The sequence below is a fragment of the Ananas comosus genome, linkage group 4 (assembly GCF_001540865.1).
Source record: "Ananas comosus cultivar F153 linkage group 4, ASM154086v1, whole genome shotgun sequence".
Classification (NCBI taxonomy): Eukaryota; Viridiplantae; Streptophyta; class Magnoliopsida; order Poales; family Bromeliaceae; genus Ananas; species Ananas comosus.
In genome coordinates this window covers 10,815,172-10,832,999 of record NC_033624.1, presented here as the reverse complement: position 1 = coordinate 10,832,999, position 17,828 = coordinate 10,815,172, and the positions used below count along the sequence as shown (strand labels likewise).

General features: G+C 34.4%; 1 protein-coding gene across 1 annotated transcript; it reads left to right on the top strand.

Annotated features, from left to right (window-relative positions):
* Window positions 10,761-16,393, top strand: LOC109708974 (probable 1-deoxy-D-xylulose-5-phosphate synthase, chloroplastic). Its single transcript, XM_020230967.1, has 10 exons — window positions 10,761-11,173; window positions 11,623-11,748; window positions 11,860-12,024; window positions 12,150-12,300; window positions 12,760-13,031; window positions 13,466-13,739; window positions 14,044-14,351; window positions 14,818-15,099; window positions 15,427-15,711; window positions 16,068-16,393. The coding sequence occupies exons 1-10, from the start codon at window positions 11,033-11,035 to the stop codon at window positions 16,215-16,217; spliced, it is 2,154 nt and encodes a 717-aa protein (XP_020086556.1). The 5' UTR covers window positions 10,761-11,032; the 3' UTR covers window positions 16,218-16,393.

Sequence of the window (17,828 nt, the reverse complement as noted above, 5' to 3'; positions counted from 1 at the left end):
TGCCAACTCGGCAACTGGGTCCACCATCAGTCCCGACGGCACCCAACTATCCGAAACAGTCTGAACACTACTGTAAAAATACTCTCGGCATCGCAGCACGAGCGTAACAGAGATCTAAACTATCTGGGGTATCCACCACGCAGATATTACGGCAATACAAAATAACAACGGCTCCTAGAGCTAAATCAGGTAGTTTAGACATATGACAGGTCATAATCGCAATTTTCTTCTACGTCAAATCCAAGGCCGATATGTATAATCTATCCACAACTAAAATCATGCTCCAAATTCAGTTTAGTTAGCAAAAACCTGAAACAATCATGAATTCGAGCTATAATACAAGTAGTGTTTGCACGAAGTATACATGCCGACCAACGAGACCTTAGGAGTAGAAAACCGATGATAAACCCACCTCGAAACGCTAACCAACACCGGCACGACGTCGAAATGGCGAAATCACACGCTCGATCGGCTTCCCAACGCAGCAACAACGGTGCTCGTGTGCTCGAACGGCTCCGCGGCGCGACGTCGGCGTCGATCCAAAACCACCCGAGCTCCTCTTTGCTCACGGTTGAGCCTAGAGAGAGAAAGAGGAGAAGAAGCATGCAAGAAGTCCTCCTCAGCTCCCCAACACGTACATAAAGCAAATGGAAGGGATGGTGATACGTACGAGGCAAAAAAAGACTAAAATGCCCTCTTACCTACCCTGGTGTACCGGTACACGTGCATCTGTACCGGTACAAATGGCAACCCGAGAGCAGCTGCGCGGAAACAGGCAAAGTGTACCGGTGCACCTCCGATACTGTACCGGTACAAAATGTGTACCGGTACACCCCTGATGCTGTACCGGTACACAAACAGAAAAATCTGCAATTACAGTTTCCAAAGCGAACTTTTGCTCTCGCGTCCCCGCTGAGTCCGTTTTGCGTCTATTTCGCGCCAACGAGACTCGGAGTTGTCCCGACACCCTCACGGCGTATCGCCAAGCCTCAAAAGCTGAACACCAGGGATACTACACGAAATATATATAAATTGAGATATAAGCGGAGATTATATTAATTTTGCGTTTGGATAAAAATTAGATTATTTCTGAAAATAAAAAAAATAAAGTTTGGTTAGGTAAAATGGAATAAGAATTAAAGTGGATAGTTATAAATAAAAAATAATGTTTCTTTATATTAGAATTTAAATTTTTATATTTTATATTTATATTTTAGAATTTAAAATATAAACTTTTAAATTTTAAACTTTAAATTTCAAATGTAAATTTAATTTAAAAATACAAAATATCAAATTCTAAATATAAAAAATTTAAAATATCAAATTTTAAAATTAAACAATTTAAAATTTAAATTCTTAATTTTGTAATTTTAAAAATTATAAATTTTAATTTTTTAACTTACAAAATTTAATAAATTAAAAATTATCTCTCCCCCCCCCCCTCTCCTCTCTCTCTCTCTCTCTCTCTCTTCACGATAGGGATGTAAACGAGCCGACACGAGGGATCGGCTCGTGTTCTGCTTGTTTAATAAACAAGTCGAATACGAGCTGGTCCGTTAAACTATCGAGCCGAAAATTCAACTTCCATTTATATTTTATTTTACTAAATTTATAAAATATTATCCATTAAACTTTGATCTAATAGTTGAAACTTTGCATAATAAATGAGTTTTTTTATAATTAAGTTTGCATTTATATTTTATTTTACTAAAAAAATTAAATAATAAAATTATATATTATATATAATTATTTATTTATATATAAAAATATAAATTAAGTAAATTATATAAATATAAAATATAAGTATTCGAGCTGTTATCGAGCCGAACACGAGCGAACGACCCTAACTCATGTTCGGCTCGTTTATTAAACGAGCCGAAAAATTTAGCTCGTGTTCGGCTCGTTTATTAAACGAGCAAAAAAATTCAACTCGTGTTCGGCCCGTTTATTAAACGAGCGATTCGATCTTGAATCATTTCGAGCCGAACATGAGCTGGCTCGCGAACAGCGAGCTGGATTGCCACCCTTACTTCACAAGTGGAACAAGCTGGGTTGTCTCAGCTTGTTTCACCTTAGGGTGGGGACACTAGTTCCCATCCCTTTACAGATAGGTACAAGTATAGGGATAAGAAAAATAGCGTTTGGATGAAAATTGAGTTGTTTTCGGGATAAAAAAATAGCGTTTAGGTAGATAAGATCGAATAAGAAAAATAGGGGTAGTTATATATAGAAATAGATGTGTTGGTGGATAGTTATACCAGCTTATTTCAGATACCCGGAACTACTATTCTCGAATAAAAAATTAGCATTTGAGTATAAAGAAGGGACAAGGGTTATTCCATCCCTTATCTACAATCCAAACGGGCCCTTAATGCTAGACCTGGAAATCTTGACCCAAAACGTGGGTACCCGGCGATTATCCAAAAATTTACGGTATAGGTACCAATTTTTCCAACCAAAAAATTACAAGTAAAACGGATGGGTACCCATTAAGCAGTGGGTATTTTGGATAATCCGCAGGGACCCACGGATACCCGCACATATATATTTTATTTACAAAATATATTTTCTTAATTAATATATATTTTTTATTACTCATCCTAAAAATTTTAATCCTAATTTCTTATTACGCGTCTTTTATATTATGAAATATTTTTGCTTTACGACTTTAAATATTTTTATTATATGTTATGATATTTTAAATAATAAGTTATTTTACGTTTTTAAAAACATATATATATATATATATATATATATATATATATATATATATATATATATATATATATATATATATTATATGAGTCCGGCTTCTATACTATTGATAGTACCAAGCCTTTGATACTATTGAGTTTTTTACCGTTAGATCTACCTTTTGATCATTTCCACCTATTAGATTATATTATTAAACCAACCACCCACTCAACTCTAGGGGACCACTATCATTCTAACCGCACATCCTTTTATCAACGGCAAAAACTCAATAGTACCAAGGGCTTCGTACTATTGATAGTATAGTAGCCTAATTATTATATATATATATATATATATATATATATATATATATATATATATATATGTTTTGCATTTAAAAAGCATATGTGCAAAAAAAAATAAAATTACGGACCCACTCGCCCACCCGCAGGGGGTTTGGACAATGATGTTGGCTACACAAAAATTTACGGATAAATTTTATCCATACCTAAGTAATCCGCGGATACAATAACCTGCCTGCGGGTTACTCAATCCATTCGTTTACCAGCTCTATTTAATGCATTAAGATGGAAATTAGTATTCTCATCAATTTTTTTTTTTTATTTGAAGGATAAGGATGGAATAAATTTCTTTACCCTCCAACTAAATATGGCCTAAATGAAATGTGAAGTATTTTTTTTAATTAGAAAATTGGGCAGTCCCTTTCACTCGATCCTCTCGTTGTATCCTTATAGAGTGACACGAAGACGACGTACGAACCCCAAAATTTAAGATCACATGGTGGGTGGAGGCGGCTGACTTCACGATTTTTTGCTGAGGCATCTATCATTTGACAACGACAACATCGTGACAGAACTGTCAAGAAGCAATCCTATTCATCTTCCTCCCACCTACAAGGACCACAGCCCTTTTTCCATTTTCACTAGAATGAGCTTAAGAACACTAGACTCAACAAATCTGTTACCGACTGTTCCTAACGCAAGGGACAAAAAATTTGATGCATGATTGGTACTGGAGATCGTAAGTAAAAAGTCGTTTTTCTTTTTTTCGAAGCAATACTAAAGTCCATCAGACAGGTGGTATAAAATGGACGATCAAAATTAAACGACTTTTTAAAAACAGGTAAGATCGGACTTTTTGATCTTTATTCATATTGTGAATAGAATTTTCTATAAAAAATTTAATCAATTCCGATACTTTTATCGTTAAACTAACAAGCATTTCGCACCGGCCGTTAAAAAATATCAATTTTGAAATCTTTTGGTCATAAGGTAGATGATGGTGAAAAATTTTAAATTTTAATTTCTAGAAGTTTCAAATGCTCTAAGTCATGTTTAACTGTATGGATCGTCAAGTAGGAAGTTTTATTATCGCAAACGACTTATAAGCACGAAAATGATAGTAACGACTCTCTCTCTCTCTCTCTATATATATAGGGAAAACTTCAAAAACCTCCTTTGTGGTTTCGTAGTTTCTCACTTTGCCCCCTTGTGGTTTAAAATGTATCAAATTGCCCCCCTGTGGTTTCGTTTTTATCTTTTCGGTAGCTTTTTCGTTAATATTTCATTAAATTATATACAAAAAACTTCAGATACCCATCTAGATTTATCAAATATTTACTTTAGTACCCTTTAAATTAACTTTATCACTGATTTAAGAAAAAAAATAATAAAATTGATAAGAAAAAGAGAAAAAAGAAACCACAGGGGGGCAAATTGATACATTTTAAACCACAGGAGGGTAAAGTGAGAAACTACGAAACCACATGGAGGGTTTTTGAAGTTTTTCCATATATATATGAGTCCGGTTACTATGCTATTGATAGCACAAAGCACTTGGTGCTACCAAGTTTTCCACCATTAGATCTACCCTTTTGATCATTTTCATCCGTTAAATCATACTATTCAACCAACCACCCACTCAACCCTAGGAGGCCCACATCATCCTAACCGCACATCTCTTAATCCAACGGTAAAAAACTTGATAGCACCAATGACTTAGTGCTATTAATAGCACTAGTTCTCTCTCTCTCTCTCTCTCTCTCTCTCTCTCTCTCTCTCTCTCTCTCTCTATATATATATATATATATATATATATATATATATATATATATATATATATATATATATTTCACTTTTCTAGTTTAATAAATATGATCTAAATTAAGAAAAAATAAAAACGTATATAACTTATCCAAACTAGTTTCCATTTTGAATAAACTATCCAACCTTTCAAAATTTTAATTTTGTTATTCGATCGTTCATTTTTTTATTTGAGTCAATTAACAATATTTTGATTTCAGAATTTAAGCTAATTTAATAAATTTATAGTTGTGATAATTATATGAAGTACACAAGCTAAACTCTAAAAAAAACGATCCAATCAAATTTTGAAGTAAAAGTATCGTTAACTAAGTCAAATCAAACACATTAAAAGATTGGATGGCAAAATTAAAATTTGAAAGATTGGACAGCCAATTCAAAATAATTTATAGTGCAGATAAGTTATGTACATTTTTGTCTTAAATTATTCTATGTACGAAACATTGTAAATTTTGCAAAATATACACATCCAATCATCATTATGATTTAATTTTTCCAGTATAATAAAATAGTTACATAAACAAATATTCTGAATTTATAGTTTTTAAATAATTTTATTTTAGGGTGTACTGGATGATGCACGAAGGGCATGGTGGTTTGCGGAAAGTGGAGGGAGTTAAAATTATTTTGGGCCACAAATACTCACTTTTGTTTTTGCTTCGCTATAAATTAAATTAATTTTGCTTTTTTAAAATGCCTTAATTGGTTTTTGTGATGGCAAAATTAATTACAAAAGAAGAAAAATTTAATAAAGCATTAACATTTCTTTTTACTTTCTTATATGTTAATATAAAATTTTTTTGAAAAAATAAATTAAAAATAAAATAACTATAATTCTAAAGTCATTAGCTTCAAAATAATAATCATAATAATAATAATATAATTTTCATTTAAAATTTTAATTACTTCATGTAATATTATTTTTAATTTAATAGATAATATCTTATTTGTACATCAAATTTTCATATATATGTATGATTTATCTTTGCTTTCAAATTTGCTTCGGAATATTATCTGATTTATTTTCGGAACAGTGCCACTTTTTTCTCAATATATTCCTGCCCCAGAGAATTATTGAAAAAAATATAAATTTCATAGGAATAGATTTGAAATTTGAAGTATATTTAAACTATAAACCTTAGAAGTGTATAAAAAAATATTTTTGAATTTAAAAAAGTAATTAGGAGGAAGGAAACAGATGCGTATACAACTATTTGAAATCCGAGAAGTGCCTTTCAATTTCATGCAACAGTTTCTCATGTAAGTATGTAACTGAGCCAAAAAAAAAAAAAAAAAAAAAAAAGAAAAAAAAAAGAAAAAAAAAACTTAAGTAGAGAGCTCCTAAATGATGCTTTATTATAAAATTAATAGGAAAATTTTCAAATATCCTCTTGTAGTTTAACTTTTTCTCACTTTAATATCTTATAATTTAAAATATATCGCTTTAGTATTCTGTGATTTTATTTTTCTCTTTCCGTCAGTATCTCCGTTAACTCTCTGTTAAAATATATGAAAAAAGCTTCAGATACTTCCCTATGATTTATCGAATATTCACTTCAATATTTTATAATTTACGAAATTTTTATTTTAGTATTATGTGATTTTAACTTTCTCACCTATTTAGCGAAAAAATTAACAAAAAATAATAAAAAAGGAAAAAATAAAAGCATAAAATATTAAAGTGATACAATTTAAATAATAAGATACTAAAATAAAAAAGGAAAAAACTTCAAATAACACTACTGTGATTTTGTATTTTTTTTTATTTTAGTACTCTATAATTTAAAGTGTATCAATTTAATACACCGTGATTTTATTTTTCTCTTTCTATTATTTCTTCAATTAATTCTTTTTTTATTAAATAAGTGACAAAGTTAAAATTAAAAGATACTAAAATAAATATTCGATAAATCTATGTGAGGTATCTAAAGTTTTTTTTATATATAATTTAACGAAATGTTAACGAAAGAACTGACGAAAATAGAAAAATAAAATCATATAATACTAAATTGAAATATTTTAAATTATAGAATGAAAAAGTACGAAATATATTTAAAATTTTTTTAATAAAAAAGTTCTAAATCGTACAAGAAATATTTACAATTTTTTCAATTAAAACGTTTACAGTGAATTAGGAGGAATTCTATACTGTCACGCTTGCACCACGTCATCACTAACAAGCCAATTATATTTATTCTTTTTAAATAAAAGTATAATAAAAATATTTTTTTACAATTATTATGAAACATATATTTCTAAAAAAATATATTTAATTTATTTGTTACGCTACGTTATCATTATATCCGTTACATTCTAAAATTTTCGGTGAATTAGAGAGACTCTGAGGTGACGTCGCTGTCGAGTGTGGGAAACGGAGAGGTGCGTTTCAATTTTCGTGAGTTGCTCCGGGCCACGTGTACACGTCGTAGCGGGTCGCCCCCTCGGTGCTGAGCAAACACGTGGCAATTCTGAAGCCACACGTGTCGCTCAATCACCCGACCCTTCTCGGTCGGTGCTCACCGCCGCAAATAATGGACTGTGCGCTCATATCAAGTGTTTGTTTCACCGAAAGTGGAGGTGTATTCGTCGGTATTGATTGGACCGTAATTTAGTGTCTAAACCAATCGATTCGGTTCAATTTATAATGATTTAAAATTTATTTTAATTTATTTAGATTAATAATTCAATCAGTGAACTAATTAGTCGATCTGATTTTATATAAATTGACCGAATTTATTAATTTATATTGTAATACTTAATTAAGAATATGCATTTGGTTTTTAATAATAGATATTTTGAATGCTTTTTTAGTTATGTATATAGGGGTGACAATGCAGCTCACTGTTCGCGAACCGGCTCGTGTTCAGCTCGAAATGAGCTCGAGATCGAATCACTCGTTTAGTAAACGAGCTGAAGATGAGCTGAATTTTTTAACTCGTTTACTAAACGGGCCAAACACGAAATGGGGTCAACTTGCTCGTGTCCGGCTCGATAATAGCTCGAATATATATATTTTATATTTATATAATTTATTTAATTTATATTTATATATATTTAAATATATAAATAAATAATTATTATATATATATATATATAGTAGGGCTACTATACTCTTATGAGTATTGGACCCTTCGTACTCATAAGTTGTTTTTGATGATGAAGCTTCCGAATCGACGATCCACTCCGTTAAATATGATCTAGAGTATTTGAAACTTCTAGAAAATAAATTTCGTAATTTTTCGAAATCATAATAAAGTCCATCAAGCGGGCATAAAACGAACGGTCAAAATCGAACGATGTCTTAAAAATCGATAATCGGATCCTTCAATTTAAGATCGGAATTATTGATCTTTATCTAGGTAGTGAATAGAATTTTCTATCAAAAATTCAACCTAGTCCAATTCTTTTACATTGTTAAACTAGCAAGTATCCCATACCGGCCATTAAAAATGGTCAATTTTGTGAGCTTTTGATCGTAAGGTAAATGATGTCAAAAAATTATGAAATTTGATTTCTAGAAGTTTTAAATGTTCAAGATAACATTTAACGGTGTGGATCGTCGATTTGAAAGTTCTATCATCGAAAACAACTTATGAGTACGAGGGCGATCGTACTCATAATAGTATATTAGCCGGGCTCTATATATATATATATATATATATATATATATATATATATATATAGAGTAGGTCTTGTGTGCTATTAGGAGCACGGAGGCCTCCGTGCTCCTAAGTCGTTTTCGATGATGGTGCTTCCGAATAGATAATCGGTTTCGTTAGACTTGATCTAGCATATTTGAAGTATCTAGAAAATAAATTTTGTGATTTTTCGATATCATTTACCTAGCGATCGAAAGGGTTCGAAATCAACGGCTGAAAATAAAAATCTCATAAAACGTGGTGAAATAACATAAAAATTTTCGGTCAGAGATGTTGATCTTGCAGTAAATAGTATAAAGAATTTTCTATCAAAACTTCATCTGATTTGGATACTTCTATATCATTAAACTTGCAAATGATATACATCAACCATTAAAAATTGTTGATTTTGAACCCTTTCGATCGTTAGGTAAATGATATCGAAAAATCGCAAAATTTATTTTCTATATATTTCAAATATGCTAGATCAAGTCCAACAGAGCCGATCGTCGATTCGGAAGCTTCATAATCGAAAACGGCTTAGGAATACGGAAGCCTCCATGCTCCTAATAGCACGCAAAACCTACTCTCTCTCTCTCTCTATATATATATATAGAAAATAAATTTATTAGATTGTATCCATCAAGCTTTGATCTAGCGGTTGAAACTTTACATACACGTGAACACTTTTATAATTGAATTGGGCTTTATATTTAGGTTGGACAAAAAATTAAATAATATAAAATTATATTATATATATAACTATTTATTTATTTATATAAATATAAAATATATGTATTTGAGCTGTTATCGAGCCGAATACGAGCGAGCTAACCTCAGCTCGTGTTCGGCTCGTTTATTAAACGAACTGAAAAATTCAGCTCGTATTCGACTCGTTTATTAAACGAGCGAGTCGATCTCGAGCTCATTTCGAACCGAACGCGAGCTGGCTCGCGAACAGCGAGCTAGATTGCACCCAAACCCTGGAGTAAGCAAAATTTTTCTGATGTGCAAAATAAGATATTCATATGAACAAACATGTAACGAAAAGAATTAGGGTTTGTCGTGGATTTTGCTTTACATTTCACTATCAATGCTAGCAAATGGAGAGCAATTTAGCAAGGTTGAGATTTATTATAGATCTCGAGATTAGCATAGTAATCTGAGGAATTAACCAAAGATTATGTATTTCTGGTTGGTATTAGAAATTATATAATAGTATGAAAATATAGAAACAGTGCTTTTAATCAATGATCCATAATCAAGCATGATTGAAAATAGTAGAACAATAATGACTTTTTTTTTATTTTGCGAATTATCAAAATCTAATTAGGAAATCTTAGGCATCGATTTGCTGTTGTTTTCCTCTTCTTTGTTTTTTTGGCATTGGTTTAGATTGATTAATGCGAGACAAGCAAATAATTGAAGATTCTAAGGATCGTCGATTACCAATAGTGCGGTTCCTGTAATAAGATGTGAATTTTCATTTAGAGACTGTTTGGTTTTTCAAAAAAGTATAAGAATTTTTTTTTCCAGAAAATAATTTTTCATAAAAATTTTATTTTTGTAATTTTTCATTCATTTAGTTTTAAGGAAAACAAGCATTTTAGGAAATCTATTTTTCATATTTCACGAAAAACTAACACTTTTATTTTTCAGATTTTTTTTAAGTAAACAAAAATACTATCTTTTTTATAAAATATATAAACAAAATTTCTATAAAAACTTATTTTTTTTGGAACCAAACGAATGGAAAACAAAAAATGATTTTATGATAAGAAAACTTTTTCTCGGAAATATTTTTCCACAATTTTTGGAGGAAACAGAAAACTGCAGCTGGGGAAAAAAGTTTTCTATGGATTTTTTTTTTTCCAATTTTCCGCCCGTCTGATTCTAAAAGTATAATTTTTAAATTTTTTTTTCTAGAATTTAAGGAAACCTAATGTTTTTGTTTCAAAAAAGAAATCTAAAAGACGATTCTATAAAATTTGGAGAAATTTTTTTCAAAAAGACTTTCTTTTTAAAAATCAAACGGATGAAAAATTTTGAAAAAAAGTTTCACAATTTTTTTTTTTTTTTTTGGGAGGCTGTTTGGTTGCTCAGAATGTTTGGTAAGAGAGTGCAGTTCCTGTCATCTCCTAATCTCTTCCCCCAGTTTTCTCTGCTTCTCTTAGAATTTCAGATTTATCACCACCACTTTATCCTCACTCTCTTGATACTTTGATGAGGTGGTCCAATGGGGAGGGGAGAGAGAGAGAGTGCTCATATCTGCTCAAAAGTGTCCAGGGGAGAAGCCAAACAAACAGAGAGAGAGAGAGAGAGAGAGAGAGTTAAGGAGAATGCAAAGGGAGTGGGGTAGGACTTAGGAGGGGGTGTTGTAGCAAATGAATATCAGCCACTCACATAAGCCCACTCCTCCTCAGTGCCATTCCCTCCCCCCATTCATGGGCTCACTAAGATATCACTGTAATCCCACATTAAATACCACCCCACTATAAGACCACTAACCTCTCTCCTCCTCTTCTCAACTTCCCCATTTCCTCTTGCTAAAGACTCTCTCTCACCACCATCCTTCCCATGGCTCTCTCCACATTCTCTCTTCCTGGCTATGTTCTTGGTGTAAATGCTGCAGATCCCCAGAAGGCCACCTCCCTCTCTCCCCATTTGCTTGGTGGAGTTGATTTCCAATCCCACAAGCATCAACACAGGCTTCCCAAGGTTGTTTTTTTTTTTTTTTTTTTTTTTTTTTTGCTTCATCTCTCTATCTATCTTGATGCTCTTGCTCATGTTCCTGAACTCGTTTCCTAGCAGATTGATCTTTTGAGTAATATGGTATTAGAACCAATTCTGAACTTGGCGGGTTTCTATTTTCTGTCTCACCTGTCATATCCTCGTGTCTGTTTTCTATCAGATCGATCTTTTGAGTAATAAATGCATATTTATGCTTTATCATTCTTGATTAAGTTGGAATTCTAGGATAAAATTCTAGCATTATTGTGTGCTAACCCCTGTTAATGCCTGATTGAGCTGTTGAATATAGTAAAATTTAACTTGTTGATGGAACTGTTGTTTGTTATTCATGTTCAATACCCATCAAGGAACCTAAATCTTTAGAAGTGGTAATTGAAATAAAAAAATAAAAAAAAAAAATTGTTCTGGTTTTGTAGCCTAGGAGAAAGCCATGTGTTTGTGCATCACTATCAGAGGCAGGAGAGTACCATGCACAGAGGCCACCAACTCCTCTGCTGGACACAGTCAATTACCCAATTCATATGAAGAACCTCTCCATCAAGGTGCACTCTCCTCATGTCCGATGAAATGCGTCAAAGAGCGATAATACCGAACTAGTTTGAGCTTTGTGGTGCTGAAGTTGTTGTGTGCTCGTTCGTGTTAATCCATTGCAGGAGCTTAAACAGCTAGCCGATGAGCTCCGTTCTGATGTTATCTTCAATGTATCAAAGACCGGGGGTCACCTCGGCTCGAGTCTTGGTGTGGTTGAGTTGACAGTGGCGCTCCATTATGTCTTCAATGCTCCCCAGGACAAGATTCTATGGGATGTCGGACACCAGGTTTTGCTGTTTCCCTTTCTTTCGTTTTACCAGAAGTCTGCATTTACGATACGTTAGCTAACACTAATAGATGGCAATTCTGGAGAAAATGTGATGTCGAATTCTTAAATTTGTTTTCTGTGCAGTCGTACCCGCACAAAATCTTGACAGGAAGACGGGACAGGATGCCAACAATTAGACAGACTAACGGGTTGTCGGGATTTACCAAACGTTCGGAGAGTGAATATGATTCCTTTGGTACTGGTCACAGTTCAACCAGTATTTCGGCAGCTCTTGGTAACACCACTTTCCCTTTGCTCTTCTCTATTTATATTTTGACAGCCTAAGGGCCTGTCTTGCCCGCCCTGGGGCTTCTTTAGAAGTGCAATTCGAATAGAGCTTCCTGAGAAAGCAGAAACAGCTTTTTCGTCAAAATATCCTAACAAGAAGCTTCAAGTTCCACTACTTTTGGGCCCAAGTATACTTTAGCTTTTCACCGTAGAGAAAGCTTAAGACCTTTTGTTTGGTAACCAGCTGATTGCTATTTCTTGTAGCAGAGAAGTTATTCCATAAGCCAGACTAATCAGCACTCACCTTATGTCTTACATTCGGAAAAAAGAGAAGGGCACTAAAAACAAAGATCAGAAAATGCCGAATAAATCATGCTAACATTTCATGTTATCTAATACGTACTGTTCCGTATAAATTAAAACTAAAGGTATTATGCTTTTTGCTTACTTGCCTCAATTTGAGCAGGAATGGCTGTGGGGAGGGACCTCAAGGGAAGAAAGAACAACGTGATTGCAGTAATAGGAGACGGAGCCATGACTGCCGGGCAAGCTTATGAAGCCATGAACAATGCTGGCTATCTCGACTCCGATATGATCGTCATTCTGAATGATAACAAACAGGTTTCTCTGCCTACTGCAACCCTTGATGGACCAATTCCGCCAGTTGGAGCTTTGAGCAGTGCGCTCAGTAGATTGCAGTCCAGCAGGCCCCTACGAGAACTCAGGGAGGTGGCCAAGGTAATGTTACAAGCATCGACCTCTATGAAATCTTCTTCCTGTATTTTCTTATATAAATAATTCACTTCTTGTGATATATTTCCTATAATTGTTGCTGTAAGATTTTGGATTCTTCTTGGATAGAATATTTCGACTGCTCCTTTGATTGGAGCTTTATTCAATGATTTTGAACCAATGAAATGTTTTCGTAAAACTTGACAATGCCCCATTTTTTATGCTGAAACATGAGTATTAAATTGTTGCTATTTATCAAAACATACACCAGAAAAGCATGAAAAAAAAAAACCTATTGAATGCTAACTTATATTTGGTCCATAACACAATCTTTCCTCCTAACACTTGGTAAATCACCTCATATTACTGTCATAAGCACTACATGTTCCATCTTCTGTTTCTTGGTCAAAATCTGAATCACATTTTTTGAAGTGCTTCAGGGAGTTACAAAGCAGATCGGTGGATCAATGCATGAATTGGCTGCGAAAGTTGATGAGTATGCTCGAGGAATGATCAGTGGGTCTGGTTCAACCTTGTTTGAAGAGCTCGGCCTCTATTATATTGGCCCAGTAGATGGCCACAACATGGATGACCTCATCACCATTCTAAAGGAGGTCAAAAGCACGAAAACGACTGGCCCAGTTCTTATCCATGTTGTAACTGAGAAAGGCCGAGGTTATCCCTATGCTGAGAGGGCCGCCGACAAATATCATGGTAAGAACTCAAGTACATGGAAAAGCATCTATATTTCTTCTAAAAGAAATTCGCAAGAGTATGCAAAATGATCAAAAATATTATGCATGCACTTTGAAAGCATAAAAAACTACTTTTAAAAGGTTTTCTTTTTCTAATAAAGAACCGATTTCGTTCAAACAAGAACATTTTTGAAAGAAACTGCACTTATGACAGGTATGAGATCAGATTTTAAAAATGGTATATATATTACATAGCTTTAGATGTATGTATGTGGCCAATTTTGTTACTATCTCATAATCAAATGTAATTCATGGTTCTACAGGTGTGGCCAAGTTTGATCCAGCGACTGGAAAGCAGTTCAAATCTAGCGCTAAGACCCAATCATACACCAACTACTTTGCCGAAGCTTTAGTAGCTGAGGCAGAGGTGGACAAAGATATAGTTGCGATTCATGCGGCAATGGGAGGAGGAACGGGCCTCAACTACTTCCTACGCCGCTTCCCAAATCGGTGCTTCGACGTCGGAATTGCTGAGCAGCATGCTGTCACCTTTGCAGCCGGTTTAGCTTGCGAAGGTCTTAAGCCATTCTGCGCAATTTACTCGTCCTTCTTGCAAAGGGCTTATGATCAGGCATGTTATTTTCTCCAATTATTCTCTCTTTCTTTTTTAGAAATTAAAACATAAAGGTGCATATTCATTGAAAAAGAAAGGATTACAACAAGAAACATCATAAACTCTTAGATATGCCCCTGCAAAATTTTTTATAACATATATACATCCTGTAAAATCCTGAATTTTCTTATACTTACAACATGTCTCCTTGGGGGGAGGAAAAAAAAAAAATTTGTAGTACAAAAGTAACATCGACCCGTGGATTGGACAAGTCCCCAACATAAGATGAGGGTATTACTGTAAAAAGAAAAAGGAAATGCATTTTGAGAGTTACATGTCGAAATTTAGATTTTTTACATTGTTATGTATGTCAATTCCTAATTTTCTTAGGAAAACATGCATGAAATCCTCAAAGTTCAGTATAGAAGTTTGGTCAAAATTCGTCTGATGGGATGATTATATAGGTTTGGTTATACTAATGTAGGTTGTCCATGATGTGGACCTCCAAAAACTCCCTGTAAGATTTGCAATGGACCGGGCTGGCCTTGTCGGTGCTGATGGGCCGACTCACTGTGGATCATTTGATGTGACATACATGGCATGTCTCCCGAATATGGTTGTCATGGCTCCTTCAGATGAGGCTGAACTCTTTCATATGGTAGCTACTGCGGCAGCCATCAACGATCGGCCATCCTGCGTCCGTTATCCGCGAGGGAATGGTATCGGTGTCCTCCTACCCCCAGGAAACAAAGGCGTCCCATTGAAGGTATTTCCTTTAAGTTCACACATTCTACTTGTTGCATGCTTAGCTTTGACTTGGCTTCTGCAATAACTTCTATACTTCAGAAAACAAAAGTTTCTAAAAAACAAGCATTGAACTAACAAGTAGTATGGAGTTTTTGTTGTGATGGGATCATGAACTGAACATTTGGGTTTCAAAAGCAGAAGCTCCAATTGGAAGCTTTGACTCTTACCTAGCGAAAATCTGTTGAGGAGTTTTACATGAAAGATCAGTTACTGCTTCTTTAAATAGCTCGAATTAGCTTGTGTCCGAGCAAATGCGCGGCAAATCACAACTAACATGCATTTGCAGGTGGGCAAAGGGAGGATACTTGTTGAGGGCGAGAGAGTGGCTCTTTTGGGGTATGGAACTGCAGTCCAAAGCTGCTTGGCTGCAGCATCTTTGTTAGAGAAGCACGACCTTAAGATAACAGTGGCTGATGCAAGATTCTGCAAACCGTTGGATCAGGCTCTCATCAGAAGCCTAGCTAAGTCACATGAGGTCCTTGTCACCGTAGAAGAAGGGTCGATCGGCGGATTCGGTTCCCATGTTGCTCAGTTCTTGGCCCTTAATGGTCTTCTTGATGGTAAAGTTAAGGTAAGATCAAGCTCCTACTTCTCAAGATAGTTAGGAGTAAGTTGCATCATGGCTCCTAAATTCGAGCATATTTACAACCTAGAAATGGATCCCTAACCTTCGAATTGTTTGAATTAGAACTGTAACACTTGAACGCTGTTGCAATCTTATCCATATGGTTAGATTTTTTTTCGTCAAACTGAAAAGAAATATTGAGGAAATCATCAATTAAGTGCCAAATGAGCGAATGTTTTATCTTCTTATACAGCAAATAGGGAATAAATTGTAACAATTGAAGGTTGGGTACCTCATGCAGAATTCGCTCATTTTGATGGCGTACAAAAGTAACTTATATATGTTTATATTTTTCAATGCAGTGGAGGCCAATGGTACTTCCCGATCGATACATCGAGCACGGATCACCTTCTGATCAACTAGCTGAAGCCGGCTTGACGCCTTCTCACATTGCAGCTACTGTGTTTAACATCCTCGGGCAGACGAGGGAGGCTCTTGAAATCATGTCATAGCCAAGTTACACTTATAGAGTGAGAACTCTCCTCTAGAGAGAGTGTGCGCGCGCGCGCTTGTATTTTGTCCTCCTAGCTGTGTAAAAACATGATGCAAATTTTTGTACAGTATTATGCGACAGTAAAGCAGTTACAATAGCCATTCCTTGGTAAATATACTTGTTTTCGGTTGAAAAGGCTTGATATATAATGACTAGGATAAAAAAATGGCAAAGAGATTTAAGGTCTAGTTTGATAATATGATTGTTACGAGCACTGCTTTTATGCTCTGGGAGGCTCAAAAATTTAAAAGCGTTTTTAATTTTTCGTCCTTCAATATTATAAAATTATGGCAACAACCATCATTAGCATAGCATGTAACCCTTGGCTTAAAGGGGCTAGCATATTGTCTTGTGGCAAGAGAGCAAGTTGGGTCGAGTCACGTTCGAAATGACGGGAGGTTAGGTTGGACCAAACCATGTTCGAAGTGGCGTGAGGCTGTTTCGGCTCAGTCACAGTCGAATTCTGTGGGTGCTGCATCTGTACGCTTTAAGTGAATTGGTTGTATGTTTCTAACTGCTTGAGTTTTTGGGATTAATGGTTAGCGCCAACGATCTGAAAGTAACTGCATTGCAGAACAAGGATAGATTCGAAACATTCTACTGTATCTCATGGTACCTATCTCAATGTGTCTCCCTCATTTTATTCTACTCAACCCAATTCTTAAAGATAAAGTGGGCCCATAATGTGCTGTTGATTGAAATGTTAGGTTTGGCTCACTCATCATAATCTGTCCCAATTGATGAACACAGTAGCAACTTAAAGCATCTAACTACCGAAGAGACGCCATGTAATCCAGCTTTGTCCCCACTAGGTTTGGATTTTGGAACAAATTTTCTAGAAGCAATGACTAAGCATTTAGCAAACAAAAGTCTAAAGCTTCTTGTTATCACTGTTATATGCTGAAATAAACTCTTGAGCCCTTTTTTATTTTCTTATTTTTATTTCAAGCTTCTACTGCCACAGGATAATTAAAATACAATAAGAACTTGTTCGAAAAATTCTACTCAAATAAGCTCCTTCCAGGAATGTAAAACAGGCCAAGTAGTCCGTGGGCTGTTTGATCCACATTATACACTCTTACCTAAGGGCCCCAAAAAGTGCCGTGTATATGGCACGGCCCACATTACGCCCTGCCCGAAGGGCCCAAACAAGCTTGGAGTCGAAGGTGGAAGATAGTTTTCGTCATCTTTTAAGAAAGCTCGGAAATAAATATAGACTAGTGTAGAGTTCATGCTTCGCAGTGGTTTAATAGTATTTCAGTCAGTCAACATATATGATTATTAAAATTTTAAAATTTTTTAAAAAATTGTAGCCGACAAATACAAAAGAAACTCATTTAGCCTTTTTTAGACAATATAAAAACTAATCTTTTGTATTAATATTTTTTAACTTTTAGTACTTGTAGAATTAAAGTTTTTTTAATAACTTCACTTAAAAATTCGATCAAACTTAAATTTTAGTAGCTATTCTATAAATAAAATTTTTAATTAAAAAGTTAAATTAGAGAACTTATTCTAAATTACCAAATATGTGAGGTGTCTTTATCTTGTTAATATTAATTGGAGAATG

Excerpts from the sequence above, each read along its gene's own strand:
- LOC109708974 (XM_020230967.1), top strand. The coding sequence starts at position 11,033 with ATGGCTCTCTCCACATTCTCTCTTCCTGGCTATGTTCTTGGTGTAAAT. Across the intron at positions 13,032-13,465 it reads AACTCAGGGAGGTGGCCAAG|GGAGTTACAAAGCAGATCGG; the intron begins GTAATGTTACAA and ends GAAGTGCTTCAG. Across the intron at positions 14,352-14,817 it reads TGCAAAGGGCTTATGATCAG|GTTGTCCATGATGTGGACCT; the intron begins GCATGTTATTTT and ends ATACTAATGTAG.